General features: G+C 38.7%; 1 protein-coding gene across 5 annotated transcripts in view; it reads right to left on the bottom strand.

The window, feature by feature from the left end:
- The window catches only part of rtel1 (regulator of telomere elongation helicase 1), a 111868-nt gene that overhangs the window by 41310 nt on the left and 55721 nt on the right, over positions 1-14837 (bottom strand). For all 5 annotated transcript variants that reach the window (XM_052031146.1, XM_052031144.1, XM_052031143.1 and 2 more), the window contains exons 19-27: positions 14239-14279; positions 13073-13158; positions 12508-12585; positions 12289-12366; positions 10158-10304; positions 7277-7392; positions 6406-6529; positions 5703-5853; positions 1105-1256 (exon numbers count right to left, since the gene is read on the bottom strand). In XM_052031146.1, the coding sequence (XP_051887106.1) occupies positions 1105-1256; positions 5703-5853; positions 6406-6529; positions 7277-7392; positions 10158-10304; positions 12289-12366; positions 12508-12585; positions 13073-13158; positions 14239-14279 (973 nt within the window). The remainder of the gene's footprint in view (positions 1-1104; positions 1257-5702; positions 5854-6405; positions 6530-7276; positions 7393-10157; positions 10305-12288; positions 12367-12507; positions 12586-13072; positions 13159-14238; positions 14280-14837) is intronic.

Below are 14837 nucleotides of genomic sequence, written 5' to 3'. Positions count from 1 at the left end.
CAGATTCTGCTCTAACTCCATCTACAAGTTTGCAGATAATACCACCATTGTAGCCCGTATCTCAAACAGCGATGAGTCGGAGGAAAGGAAGGAGAGAGAGAGCTTAGTGAAATGGCGTCATGACAACAACCTTTCCCTCAATGTCAGCAAAACAAAAGGGCTGGTCATTGACTTCAGGAAAGGGGGTGGTGTACATGCACCTGTCTACATCAATGGTGCTGAGGTCAAGAGGGTTGAGAGCTTCAAGTTCCTGGGAGTGAACATCATCAACAGCCTGTCCCTGTCAAATCACGTAGATGCCACAGCCAAGAAAGCTCACTAGTGCCTCTACTTCCTCAGGAGGCTAAAGAAATTTGGTTTGTCCCCTTTGACTCTCACCAACACTTACCGAAGTACCTGGATGTATCACCGCTTGGTACGGCAACTGCTCTGCCCAGGACTGCAAGAAACTGCAGAGAGTTGTGGACACAGCCCAACGCATTATGGACACCAGCCTTCCCTCCTTGGACTCTTTACCTCTTGCTGTCTTGGTGAAGCAGCCAGCATAATCAAAGACCCCACCCACCCGGGTCATTCTCTCTTCTCTCCTCTTCCATCGGGTAGAAGATACAGGAGCCTGAGGGCACTACCACCAGACTTAAGGACAGCTTCTACCCCACTGTGATAAGACTATTGAACGGTTCCCTTATACAGTGAGATGGACTATGACCTCATGATCTACCTTGTGACCTTGCACCTTATTGCACTGCACTTTCTCTGTAGCTGTGACACTTTACTCTGTACTGTTCTTACCTGTACTCTATCAATGCACTCTGTACTAATTCAATGTAACTGCACTGTGTAATGAATTGACCTGTACAATCGATATGCAAGACAAGTTTTTCACTGTACCTTGGTACAAGTGACAATAATAAACCAATACCAAATACAAGCAGTTAAAATTAACATTTCAAGGAGAGTTTGAAATTTTTGGAAATGCTCGGGAAAAGGTAACTGTTCCAATTGCAGAAATGTTTTACAAAAACAGTCTGGATAATGGAGAACATTCGTGGTGCTAAAGTGTAGATGGTATTGCAAAATATTTCACTCGAGTACACATCCTACCTTCTTCTCACCCAGGGATATCCCTTCATCAGCCCTCATTTCACTGTGTTCTAAAGCATCAAGGAGACTCGTGGGTTTCTTTCTTGTGCTTGCAGAGTCTCTTTCATATTCAATGCAGAGCTTAGCCATACCATCTTCCCCAGAAGGCTCATCTGAGTAAAACATACAAAGTTACAATAATTTGTTTAGAAATATAATTAAGTAGCCTTTTTCAGGGATAGAGAAAGAGTTATTCACCTCATAATTAAAAAAAAGACAAATCAATAGTTTATCTTGTCCAAGTGTAAATGGATATGCTTCTAAACAATGAAAATGGCATTAGATGAAAAAACTGCACTCTTGGCACAGAAAAAAACACAACACTTCATTAAACCACAGTCTTTCAAATGCTGTACTGAAAAAAAAATGCAGCTTTTTCAAAATATTCATTTTTTTGGATCTGGGTACCACTGGCAAGGTCAGCATTTATTGCCCATCCCTAAATGTCCTTGAGGTGGTGGTGGTCAGCTTCCTTCTAATGAAGCTCTTCCCAGACTGCCATCGGGTAGGGAGTTCCAGGCTTTAGACTCAATGACAATAAAGGAATGGGAATGTAATTTCAAGCTGGCATGGTGTGTGAATTGTAGATAACTTGAGTGGTGGTGTCCCCATGCTTCTGCTGCCCTTGCTTTCCTTGGTAGTAGAAGTTGTGGGTTTGGGAGGTGCCTCCAGAGAAACCTAGATGATTGGCTGGAGAGGCTTTTGTAGGTGATTTTCAATGCAGCCACTGTACACCAGTGGTTTAAGGAATGAATGTTTATTGTGGTTGACGGGGTATCAAGCAAGCTACTTTGTTCTGGATGATATTGAGCTTCCAGCAAGTTGACAGCATTCCATCACACTGCCGACTTGTCCCGTTTAGAAAATGGAAAAGTTTTGGGGTGTCAGGAAGCACACCACGTACCACTGGATATCTGGCCGCTAACCTGTTAATGCAGCTGCATGAATTATATTGCTGGTCCAATTGAGTTTCTGATTGATGATGACTGCTCAAAGTTAATGGTGGGGAATCAGTGATGTTAATATCATTGAATATCGTGTAGTTAATTAGACTCTCTTTTGCTGGAGACAGACATTGCCTGGCACTTCTGTTGCATGAATGTTGCTTGCCACATCACCTCATGCTTGAATGTTATCTGGAATCAGGGTCTGCAGACATGGACTGCTTCATTTGCTGACAAATTGGGAATTGAATTAAATTGCACCATCATCGGTGAACACCCTCACTCCAGACCTTGTAATGGAAGGGAAGTTGGTGATGAAGCAGCTGAAGATGGTTGTGCTGAGGACAATGCTCTGAGGAGCACCTACAGTGATGTCCTCGGGCTGGAATTGTAGATCTGCAACAACTACAGGCGTATTCTTTTGTATGAGGTATGAATCTAACCATTGGAGTGTTTTCCCCTAATGTCCAATGACTTTAGATTTACCAGAGGTCTTGATGTCACACTTGGTCAAATGTTCTGTTGGTGTCAAGCGCAGCCACTCTCATCTCACACCTGAAATTCAGCTCTTTGGTCCATACTTGGATCAAGGCTGTGAAGAGATGTGAAGCCGAGTGGTCCTAGCAAAACCATAACTGGGCATCAGTGAGCATGCTATTGGTGAACAAGTATCACTTGATAACACTGTTGACAGCATCTTTCATCACTGAGAGTAGACCAACTGGCTAGTAATTAGCTAGATTAAATATCAAAAAATACTACAAAGGCTACAGCAGCAGAGAACGTCACCACTGAAGATCTGTACTTATGAATCAATTGTAGCCAAGTTCTTCCAGTATAAATAACTAAATGGAATAATCAGTGAATACCTCACCTGACTAAATCTAAAGCTTCTCACCTTCCTCAACAGCTGATGGCATTCTTGCTGTGATCCAGCCTGATCCTTGAGAGTGTGATCATTCCCCACATGATATGCCCACCATTCCTTCATCTATCCATAGCCCACAAGATTGCCTTCCAATTTAATCCACCAACCTATGAGAGTTCCCACACGTGCTCTGCTTTGATGGAGGTATAGAGGAAAGGCCTTTGATGGTGATTTAGTCTGCAAGGCCTATTGTGGTTTGGCAAGGGAAACCATATCGACAACAAACAGAACTCTGGTAAACATGGACTTGCAAAGGATAGTTAACTGCCACTGTTTGCTAAAAAATAATTGAGACCTTATAGGAACTGTTCCTACTGGAAGGCAATCTGAAGGAATAGTTGCAACCAAGAAGATAATTACCTGTTTTCATAACTTGAGTAAGAATCGAGCACTTGTTAGAAGTGGTAGCCAAAGTTAAGTAAGCAATAAAGCAAAATTTGCAGCAACTGCCAAATAATGTTTGTGGTCAACTTTTGTGGCAAAAACTTTGCACAAAATCACTTCAGCAATATTCTGAACAGCTCTACATGGCATGTGTCAAATACTCAACAGGAACCCCACCTCCCCCCATCCCTAAGTCACTCAGCAGTATCTGCACCTTTTACAAAAAGCTGACTATAAAATAACAACCCAAACATCATACTAAACAAGCAAGTAGAAACATAGGTAGTATACCACACTCCCAAGATCATATCTTTAACCAACCAGCCCCCACCCAAGAAGGAAATCTGCAATAGAGCAAACTCAAATTAAATTGGGGAAGAAATCCCCCCCCCCCCCCCCGGAGAGCACAATATCCTGTAATTACATCACACAAACAAAAAAGCAATGAAAATAGCACAGCCCCATACTTCCTCACTTCCAATGTACTCAAATTATAACTAATATTACAAAACTGACCCATGACATCCAACATACCTCACCATCCCCAATGACACTTGAGTAAAATCAGAAAATCCAGTCATAAGTTTAAACTCCCAGTTGACGCGAGTCTTGAATACATAAATCTCTCCCATGAAGCACATAAAAATTAGAATTGGACCTTGCCATCAATCTCTCATCTCTAAACTGATTATATCACTTCCCATGCCTATCAAAGGAAGAAACACCCAAGAAGCCGAAATACTACAAATCACAATACCAAAGTGAATTCTAACTCCAAAGATACCTCACCCTCTTCCTAAATATGGCTTCTTCTCCCAACAAGATGCAAAGTGTTTAGGGTGCACAGAACCAATAATTCGACTTGACTGACTGGAAGCCAACCATTCAGTAGAACAGTTTTAGCACTGTTTTAGTGATCAAAGCCCACATGCATCTCCTAATCAACACCCTAACATAGACCATTAGAGCCCACACTCCTCATTGGAAGTCAGGTAATTTTTCACACATTTACAAGAAATGATCCTTTTCTCCTGAGTATACCCATGCATCATAAGCTCATAATAAGATATAGGAGCAGAATTAGGCCATTTGGCCCATCAAGTCTGCTTCGTCATTCAATCATGGCTGACTTTTTTTAAAACCTCATTCTCCTGCCTTCTCCCCGTAAAACTTAACCCCCTTACAGTAGTGTAGCAGCTAGCGTAACGCTATTACAGCGCCAGCAACCCGGGTTCAATTCTGCTGCTGTCTGTAAGGAGTTTGTATGTTCTCCCCGTGACCGCGTGGGTTTCCTCCAGGTGCTCTGGTTTCCTCCCACAATCCAAAGATGTACAAGGTTAGGAGCTGTGGGCATGCTATGTTGGTGCCAGAAAAGTGGTGACGCTTGTGGACTGCGCCCAGCACATTCTCAGTAATGCAAAAAGACGCATTCACTGTATGTTTTGATGTACATGTAACTAATAAATAAATATTTAATCTTATCAATTTCTGGCTTAAATACACCCAATGACGGTCTCCACAGCCCTCTGGGGCAACAAATTCCTCCGATTCATCACTCCCTAGCTGAAGAAATTCCTCCTCATTTCAGTTTTGAAGGGTCGTCCTTTTATTCTGAGGCTGTGCCCTCAGATCCTAGGCTCTCCTACCAATGGAAACATCCTTTCCACGTCCACTCTATCCAGGCCTTTCAGTATCTGGTAGGCTTCTCCCCTTCTCCTTCTGAACTCCATTGAGTACAGGCCCAGAGACATCAAATTCCTCCTCCTTTCATTCCTGGGATCATTTTTGTGAACCTCCTCTGGACCCACTCCAGGGCCAGCACATCTTTCCTTAGATACGGGGCCCAAAATTTCTCATATTCCAAATGAAGTCTGACCAACACCTTATAAAGCCTCAGCAGTACATCCATACTTTTATGTTCTAGTCCTCTTGAAATGAATGCTAACTTTGCATTTTCCTTCTTTACTACCGACTCAAGAAGTGGCACCTACACTTCTTTCTCTCTTTCCCTACCTCCTCTTAGTCAAATTTAATTATCCCTCCTCCTCTACACCAACTTGAACTGAACACTGCACATAATCTTGATTCCCTGTTTGTAATGCTGAAAAACATTGAATTCTTGTAACAATAAGCACTGCTGAATTTATCATGACTTTTCCTTTTACAAAGATTGAAATTTTATTTTTGTAAGTAGTTATTAGCAGCCTTGACTATTCAAAATTACTAGAAATGGATTCCTGACATACTTATAAATAGTCATGCCACTGATATTAATTTCATTTACAGTAATTATTATACTATACCAGCATGCTTTCTTTTGAGGCTTGGGACATGAGAATCTAAAATTTTTGCTTTCTTCAGAATTTGCCCTGATGCACCAGAGAAAGATGAGGCAGAATTTACTTCCGAGCACTGGGCACTGCAAGTCACCATCTTTGGTTTTGGTGGAGGCATCTATTTGTGCAACAGAAATATTGTCATTACAGTAATATGACAGTAAGTTAATGTTCATGCAAATAATTCTTTCATTTTACAATTTCTAAGTTCATTTAATTTGTCCAGAAGAATCATATTCTTAAAGGCAAAAGATGGCATTGGAGATGCCTTTCAATATAATATGCTAAACCCATTTATACAAAAAACAGCAGTCAATGAATTTACTTCCCTCAAAATACGCTGGAATATATCAAGGCTTTGATCAGCTTTGAATTAGTCTTCTAGAAGGGATGACACACAATTAAAAATACATTGCATTGATTCTTATCATAAAGGGGTTAAAACAACTTACAAATACTAACTTTTTTTTAAAGAAGCTGTCAGGCACAGTGGAAAAAACATCACGGTAGTAAACAAAAAAGATTAACTACTCTCTTAACTATTCCATTAGGTTATGAAGATTTCAGGAATACTATACGGCCCCCTAAAAATACTCTTTTCATTGCTGTCCCACTTTTCTTCTAATAAGTGGGTACAGCACTTTGTTCAATTCAAATATAGGGTACTTACAACTTTTTGAGCAACACGAAAAAACTGAGATACATCTCGAATTATATGTCCGAAGTTATCATACACTTTGACATACGGCTGCAACCATGATGGCAACTGTGACTTCACTTCAGTGCCTGTAAATCTAAGAGACAAACTCAAATGAAGTAGACGAGAACTCCTAAAATAACTCCAGGAAGTTAACATCTGACTGAACTTAAGCGTGGTAGTATTTTTGAATCACTATCCAACTAACAAGTTCAAACTTCAATGACAAAAATAAGAAACTGTAATAGTTTAAAAATGTGCACTTATTGAATCAGTTCTCTTTCATCAGTTTAATCAAATTCACTGGTCCAGTTTGCTCAACATCTTGCTTAACTTAACTCATTTTCTTCAGCAAAGGCTACTTGCAGTGCTATAAAAATGGCTTTGTCTGGGAACTTACATACTGTGGGTGGGTAAATAGTTTAAGAAATAACCTCATTTCGGTGGAACCGGTAAGAACTGGCAAAGAGGCAAAAGCAGATAAGACTGTAATGAAGTCACAAAGAGTAAGGTGCAGATAACTTTCATGAAATATTTTACTTCAGTGGGTGAAAGGAGTCTGGAGAGTTTCCTTGAAATGCAAAGTCATGTTTTATGAATAAACCTTACATGCCCCCAAGTGAGAGAATGCAGAATATTATGTAATTTGCTATGTAGTAAGTTTTCACTGCCAGTTTCTTCTTCTTGTTTAAATGATTTATCATAAGGTATATTAGATTTTAAAAGGTTAAAATAAATGTTGGTAGAAAAATTAGATTTGGGATGATGTTATAAGTCGATTCTGGCACTGATTCTTGATACTTGTTGTATTGGCAAAAAGACTTTACCTGATTTATTTACGCACCTGTGATCACACAGAAAAATGGCTCCATAGTCATTTCGGTGACGAATTACCCTTCCAATAGCTTGATTGACAGCACGAGAAGCTTGCTGCCTGTACCATTCTTGTCCAGATAAATACTTAAAAACAAACATGCCAGAAGAACTGTTAATCTATGGAATAACATTGTCAATGCAATTAGACTTAATTTGCTTTGAATACTAATGACAAATTGATCCATCAAACAGAAGCAATGACACTTGTTTATTAACCTGAAAAATACATTAACTAGAAAACACAATTAACTTCCTGCAAAGTGAAAGCAGAGATGCTCCCATGGAGATAGAAAATTTAGACCTCATCCATGTGCAGTTACAGATTTTTGACAAGTTTTCTTCAGTTTTCATGCCTGGTTTCCTGTGAAAATGTTGGGATGGTACAGTGGTTTCCCACCAGCAGTTAGATATATTCACTCTAATAACTGAGATAAAAGAACACTTGACAGGGTGGAGGAGTGAGAGGAGAAACAAGAACGAGAAAGAAAGTGGTACGGGAACTGCTGGAACTTATTAACTCACTTAACAAGAGCTACATCACAAATAGAACATGATCCATCTGCCGCAAAACACTGTTCATTTTACAGCAATACTGGGCCTAAGGTCATACAATACTGATTATTTTTAATGTCTTATTTTTAAACATTTATATTCTTCAGAAATGCACAACTTTATAGTCCTATTTACTCCAATTTATTATCAAACAGTACCAATGCTGAATAGTGCATAAATCTGCTAAAAGAAAATACATATTTATGAAGGCAAATCTGTCATCAATTGAGCAATTTGATTACTTTATCGAAACAATGAGCCATTGCTGACTATTGTGTTCAGAATTGTCTGCTGTTGTTCAGCTTTTGGAACTGAAGTCCTATACTTCTGTGCATCTATTGTCAAATGTAGAGAGCAAAAACACCCTGTTGCTCGACTCCCCAAGTTCAGCAGCAGAAACCAACAGTGCGCCACATCTTTGCTGAAGTTCCTCAATATTTACACTGGGGAGAGTTGCCTCCTGGATCCTGCACCAGGTTTGAGCTGGCATAGAACATCACATCCCAATGACCTTGATGGAGAATGTTGGGCAAATATTTAGAAAGCAAGGATAAAGACACGTTGCATTTTAAAAAATGCTTAATTATGATACTGTTGAATCTGGAGATGATATTGTCCAGGGGTTCTTCGGAAGTCAAGAATGAGGTGCAAATCTTGTGACTACAACCGTTTTATCAGATGTTCAAAACAAAGGAGTGACAGTAATTAGCAGCAGAGAACAGCAAGCAAGTAAGAGAAGGAGTAACAAAAGACCAGAGACCTCGCGGTCTTCCTTTATACTGAAAACTAGTTCAAGCTAGATAGATATGGGAGTCTTCTCTGATCAGAACAACAAGGACAGTCTTGATTTAAACTGCCATGACATCTCAGGCTCACAGACAAAGAAACTATAGAAGTACAGAACCCACTGTGCTACAAATTACTTAAAATCTACTGAAAATTTACAGATAAACAGGTGATTATACAAACATATAAGCAATCATTAAGAAAGTTAAACTACTTCATTAGGAGTATGAGGAGATTTGGTATGTCACCAAATATTCAACATATTCAAGAGGGAGTGCCTCAAGAAGGCAGCATCATCATTAAGGACCCTCACCACCCAGGACATGCTCTCTTCACGTTACTACGACCAGGGAAGTGGTACAGGAGCCTGAAGACCCACACTCAACGTTTCAGGAACAGCTTCTTCCCTTCTGCCATCAGATCTCTGAACGGTCCATGAACCCATGAACACTACCTCATTATTCCTCTTTTGCACTATTTCTGTAACTTTTTACATCTTGCACTGTACTGCTGCCGCAAAACAACAAATTTCATGACATATTTCAGTGATAATAAACCCGATTCTAATAACAATTTAAATAGCAATTTAGACCTTAATCCAACAATACTATTCATTACTTCAGCTTTCAATTTGCTTTTTAATTATTTACATTTGATGTTCACTTCTATTCCAGTTGTCTTTAGATGTCTCTGAATGTCATGCTCATTTAAAAACTTAACATTCAACTACCAGCTTTTACAGGTGGCAAACTGACTGACAATGGCTATAGGGCATTGTGGGGACCGAGCTTCCTCACTGTGCTGGCCATCTCGTGCTTTGGACTCTGGGATGCAGAAAGCCAATGAGATTGTCCAGACGCGGAGAGCCAAGGTATGCGTGGGCATGAAGGTCACTGGGCAGTAATTCCATTGTTAGTGAAGGCTGAAGGGGGAAGTGAGGACTGGGCCAGTGAGACCTAGACAACCTATTAATCTAAGCCTCATTGTAATGTGGGGCAAGTGCAAAATGACAGTATAGTTAAAATTCCATAATAAATGGACAACCAAAGATCCCCACTATCTGGACCATGCCATCTACTTGTGGCTACTAACAGGCAGGAGGTACAGAGGCCTGAAATCTCACACCACCAGGTTCAAGTACAGCTACTTCCCTTCAACCATTAGGTTTTTGAACCGACCCCCACAACTCTAATCACTACTCAGTATAGTAACACTGACACTCTGCACAACATTGACTTTGTTCTAATTGTGTTTTTTCTTGTACAATTTATGTTATTAATTTACGTTTTTCTTGTGTATGTTGTGTATCTTATTCTATGTGCCTATGATGCTGCTGCAAGTAGGTTTTTCAATGCACCTGTACATACAAGTACTTGTGCATATGGCAATAATTTTGAGTTTGACAATTAGAATTCAAATACAAATTCCATAAGTACCAAGTGTGCCTATGAATCAGATGCTCTTGAAGGCCTGGCCCATTAACCTGTGTTATTGCTTTGTCTGTTCAGTACCTGAACACTTCCGATACATTTCCTTCTCATTTCATCCAGGAATTGCATCTTCAGTATTACTCTAGGGTCCATTCGTGGAGGAAACGGTAAACCAGTGACAATCACACCTCGTCCATTCATGTCCGCAAAATCCAAGCCTTCACTGGCCTAAAGAATGCGAAAGTAATAATAGATACATTAACAGAGGAGTTTAAATGGTAAGCATATTATTTTTTTTATAAGTAGACAAGTATTTTAATTAATTGTATTCAAATTGTCCAAATTCTTTTCATGGAAACATGTTGAATCAGAGGACATTATCCCACCATTTGGACAGGAGCTCAAAGTACTTTGAGAGGAGAGAATGCTAATTTACTTTTCACTTCTATACACCTGCTAAGTTTTGCACAAATACACCTTATTGTTGCTAGATACATTTTTACTAAAAGCACAGAAATCTTTTCTCAGCCATGGGTTAGATAACTTTCAATTGCTGATGCAATTTACTAGGCTTCTTTTAATTATCTTCATAACTATGGTCTGCACATTATTTCAGACATTCCTTTTATTGTCTCCACTGCTCTCCTTGCAACTTAAAACCCTTGATTTTTTTCCCCACATTTCCAGTTCTGAGGAAATATTGTCTCTTTTTCTCTCCTCATGGATGTTGCTAGACCAATTGAGAACTTGCAGTATTTTCTGACTTTGTAAGATGTCTTGGGGCTGAAATAATTCCAAATGTCACTATAAACCACACAGATAACCTTCTATGGCAGACAGAGTAATTTAACTATTGAATTAGATGTGCATATTTAACTCCAGAACATCAATGCCAAGTTTTCAATCAATCATTTAAATCCTATGAATGATGGGTATTGTGGTGGTTCAGTGGTTAAATTACCAAACTATTAACAAAGAGGCCTGGATGAAGAAGTTTAAATTCAGTTAGCAATTGGGAAGCTAGAACACTAACAATTTGTCTTAGTAACAGTGACCAGAAAAACTACCGCATTATTCTAAAAATTGATCTGGTTCACTGATGTCCTTCAGTGGGAAAATTTTCACCTGGTCTGGCCTCTATGTGACTTCTGGCACATTCCTTGTAGTTGACTTTTAAGCGCCTTCCGGAATAGTCTGCCAAGCCACTCAGTTGTAGGTGGCTCAACACTGCCTTCTCCAGGGGCAATTAGACATCACCAATAAATGCTAGACTATCAAGGGAAACCCAGCTCCCAAAACATATACAAAAATTTTTGCATGCCTTTTCCAAAACCTGACAGTCTCCTAATTATCTCTACCACTTTTGACACCCTTCCTAGAACACACTTCTTTAATTACTTGAACTAATTTTTTGGGTTGGTTTTCCCTTTTCCCCTCGACACCCGTAATGTCTGAAAAGACTATAGTAATACAAGCTGCTCATTAACTGCACTTGTCTATGCTCACGCTATCTTTAGCTGGTGAAGTCACATTTACAAGTATATTCGGCAATTACCAAATTGCAAGAGGATTTGAATACAAGAGTGAATCCGTCTTACTTGCAATTATATAGGTCAATATTCCTGATTGATTCCTGGAATGGTTAGTCTGTCAGTGGAGGAGATATTGAGTAGGCTAGGCCTCTATTCTCTAGTGCTTAGAAGAGTGAGAGATGACCTCAATGAAATGTACAAAATTATAAGTGGACTCGATAGCATTGAAGGGATAAGATTTACCAACTCCAATCTAAAACTCGGGGTCATAGTCTTAAAATAAGGGATATAAGGTATAAGAAATTTTGTTTCTACAACAGGGTGATGAATCTTAGGAATTCTCTACCCCAAGGTGTAATGGAGTCTCAGTCATTGATCACAGAGATCGATAAATTTCTGGATATGGGGAAAGGGCACCAAAAAGATGTTTGAAGTAGAAGATCAGCCATGTCCTTGTTGAATAGTGGAGCAGCCATGAGGTGCTGAATGATCTTCTCCTGCTCCTAATGTTCTAAAGATTAATATCAAGATCAGTGACAAAACAAATATCTTTTATTACTAACATGAAACTTTATAATCACATTTTATATTTAATAAGTGCGATTCAATCTAAAATTACTTGACAAATCAGGAAGTAACTTGGTGGATTGTACAGAAGCCAATGAATCTGGTTCACTCACCTTTCCTCTGCACACCGCGCAGAAACAAGCTCCATTTGACTTTGGATTATTTACTTTATCATAGTATGCATCCATGACCTGAAATAGATTTGCCATTACAAGGAACACAGATGGTGAATGTGAAGGCTACTACTCAGATAATTTAGTTTTTCATAAACTTAATGGAAACATAGAAAGTAAATTCATAAACCAGTGAAAAGGAAGTAAAATTGATCAAACCTCTGAAAATAATCCTTTGCCTTTTACTTCCACAAAGATAGGTTTGATCTCCTCTATTCTATTGGAAATTCCCTCCTCCTGTTAGACAGAATAGTTTAAAATGAAAACCAACTCTTTATCACCTGACTTCAGATAATGGAGTGATAAAAATTTTCCTGATATATGAGGAAGTTTAAAGTAAGTGTCACGCATTCTCCAAGTAGGATGGAGAGGAATCTTGCTGAACATATTCTCAAACAAATTATATAAAAACACAAATAGATTATAACTGTTGAAATTATTATTCGAGCTGAATGTGTTAGCTTCTACTCCTGCTTCATTTCTACCATAGTGTCCCAACTACCAGGATATTTTTCTTAATATTATTGTTCAAATGGAACAAACAGAAAAGCTGCAAAATAACAATCTAATGAATCCATAAATGGACAAGAACTTACACAGGAAAAAAAAACAATGACCTTTTCATTCACCAGTCCCCTCAAATAAGTTAAAAGGAACAGCAATTAAATTTGATAAACCAAATAAAACAAAGCATGGTTAAAGAAAATGAAGATTGATCACTAACCTTCCAAAACTCTAGGCTTTTTTCCATGACAGGATATGACGGGAAGAACACCAACAAACCATTTGGCACCACTCTGCACAGATTTACTAGAAGTTTAAATGTTGAGCAAAATTACTTGCGTGAAATACGTGTTTTGAGAAGTTATTTAATGCTTTCTAGTTATTTTGGTGAGGTTAATAAAGAACCACTTCAACATGTTTTCTTTATTAGTTCTGGAAAACCAACCAACACAGAAAATCAATCCTATAGAACAGTTGAACCCGTATAGGGCCAAATAATATTCATGTTCTGTAATGAAATGAATTTTACAACTCAAAGGAAATCAAAGTTTGTCACAGTAGGCAGAAGGGAAATAGAGAGAAACAAAGATAGCACACAAACCTGAGGGCAAGAAAGAAAGAAAGAATAAGATGGAGAGTTAGGTGGCAAGTTGTATGCTTGTACATTATAAAAATAAAAGCTGTGTGCCTCATGCTTAACCTGCTATTTCAAGTTTAATTCAAAAAGTGAAGGGAGGCAAGGTCTGCTTCAGAGAAAAGGTAGGGTCTTTTCAGCACTATGCTTCTTCCCAGCCACCAAGCCTACAGGTCCATTATCAGGACCACCTCCCACCACAACAAACCAAATCCAACTCTTCACACACCTCCATGCTGTTCTATTCCAATCTAAAGACTTCTGGGTTCCCCAGACAAACTGCCCATAGTGCAGTATTGCTCAATCTTGCCTCCACTGATCTCCTCACACACTAAGAAAGGGCTAGGGAATGAGAGAAAGAAAAAGAAAAATTTGAAACACTGTAAAGGGCTTTAAACAAGTGCTTTTAATTTCTGTTATTGAGTACTAACACATTATCACCAATTTAAACAAAAACATCCAAGTGAGAACTGGACATCTGGATATGTAATTGATTAAAACAGTCTGAAAAATAAAAGTATCAGTTGAATGCATACAAGAGCTAACTCTCTAGTTAGAAGTGCTACCTGGGTTTAAAGTATTAGTAATGGTGACCATGAGACTACTAAACTCTTGTAAAACATCAATCTGGTTCACTAATGTTCATCAGTCTAGCCTACATGTAATCAAGAATTGCTAATGCACTTAAATCTTCCTCTGAAATGACCTAGGAGTAACTAGGAATGGTTAATAAAACAAAAAACCCTACTTACCCATTGTTTTTCCAAGGGAAGACATGTACTCGGGTGAAAACCTAAACAGGGAGATGAGTACCCATTACTAAGAGCCATAAAGTTTCTCACATGCAACCACACATTATATACTGATGTATTTCAGATCTGAGATTTTACCATCACAAATTAATAAGAAAAAGTAACAAAGTATTGGCAAAAGGAATGTGTGCAAATGATCTGAAAAAATAATTAAATAACCACAAAATCTCAACTGATGTTGATAACAATACAGAACTGCTAAGATAACAAAGGATACCAAAACAACTACTGAAAACTACTGTGGCTTTAAACACTCAATTGACACCTTTTATTAAACTATTCGTTAATGAATATATCCAAAATTATAAACATATCAGGGGATTGCAAGAAGTGCAACATACCTGTAGCTTTTAAGTTGTGGAGTGCCAACGGTAAACCAAATGCAGACTAGTTTCTAACCAAAGGCAAGTCTCAAAAGAGTAAGGACAGAGTTCCTCTATTCCTTACCTTTAGTCTCACCAGCCTCGGTATTTAAAAGGATTACCTTTGCACTCTTCACCAACAAGATTCTACCACCAGATACATACTTCTCTCCCCTC

The sequence above is a fragment of the Pristis pectinata genome, chromosome 16, assembly GCF_009764475.1.
Source record: "Pristis pectinata isolate sPriPec2 chromosome 16, sPriPec2.1.pri, whole genome shotgun sequence".
In the NCBI taxonomy this organism is placed as follows: domain Eukaryota; kingdom Metazoa; phylum Chordata; class Chondrichthyes; order Rhinopristiformes; family Pristidae; genus Pristis; species Pristis pectinata.
Note: the sequence above shows the minus strand (reverse complement) of the source record. Positions and strands in the feature narration are given on the sequence as shown.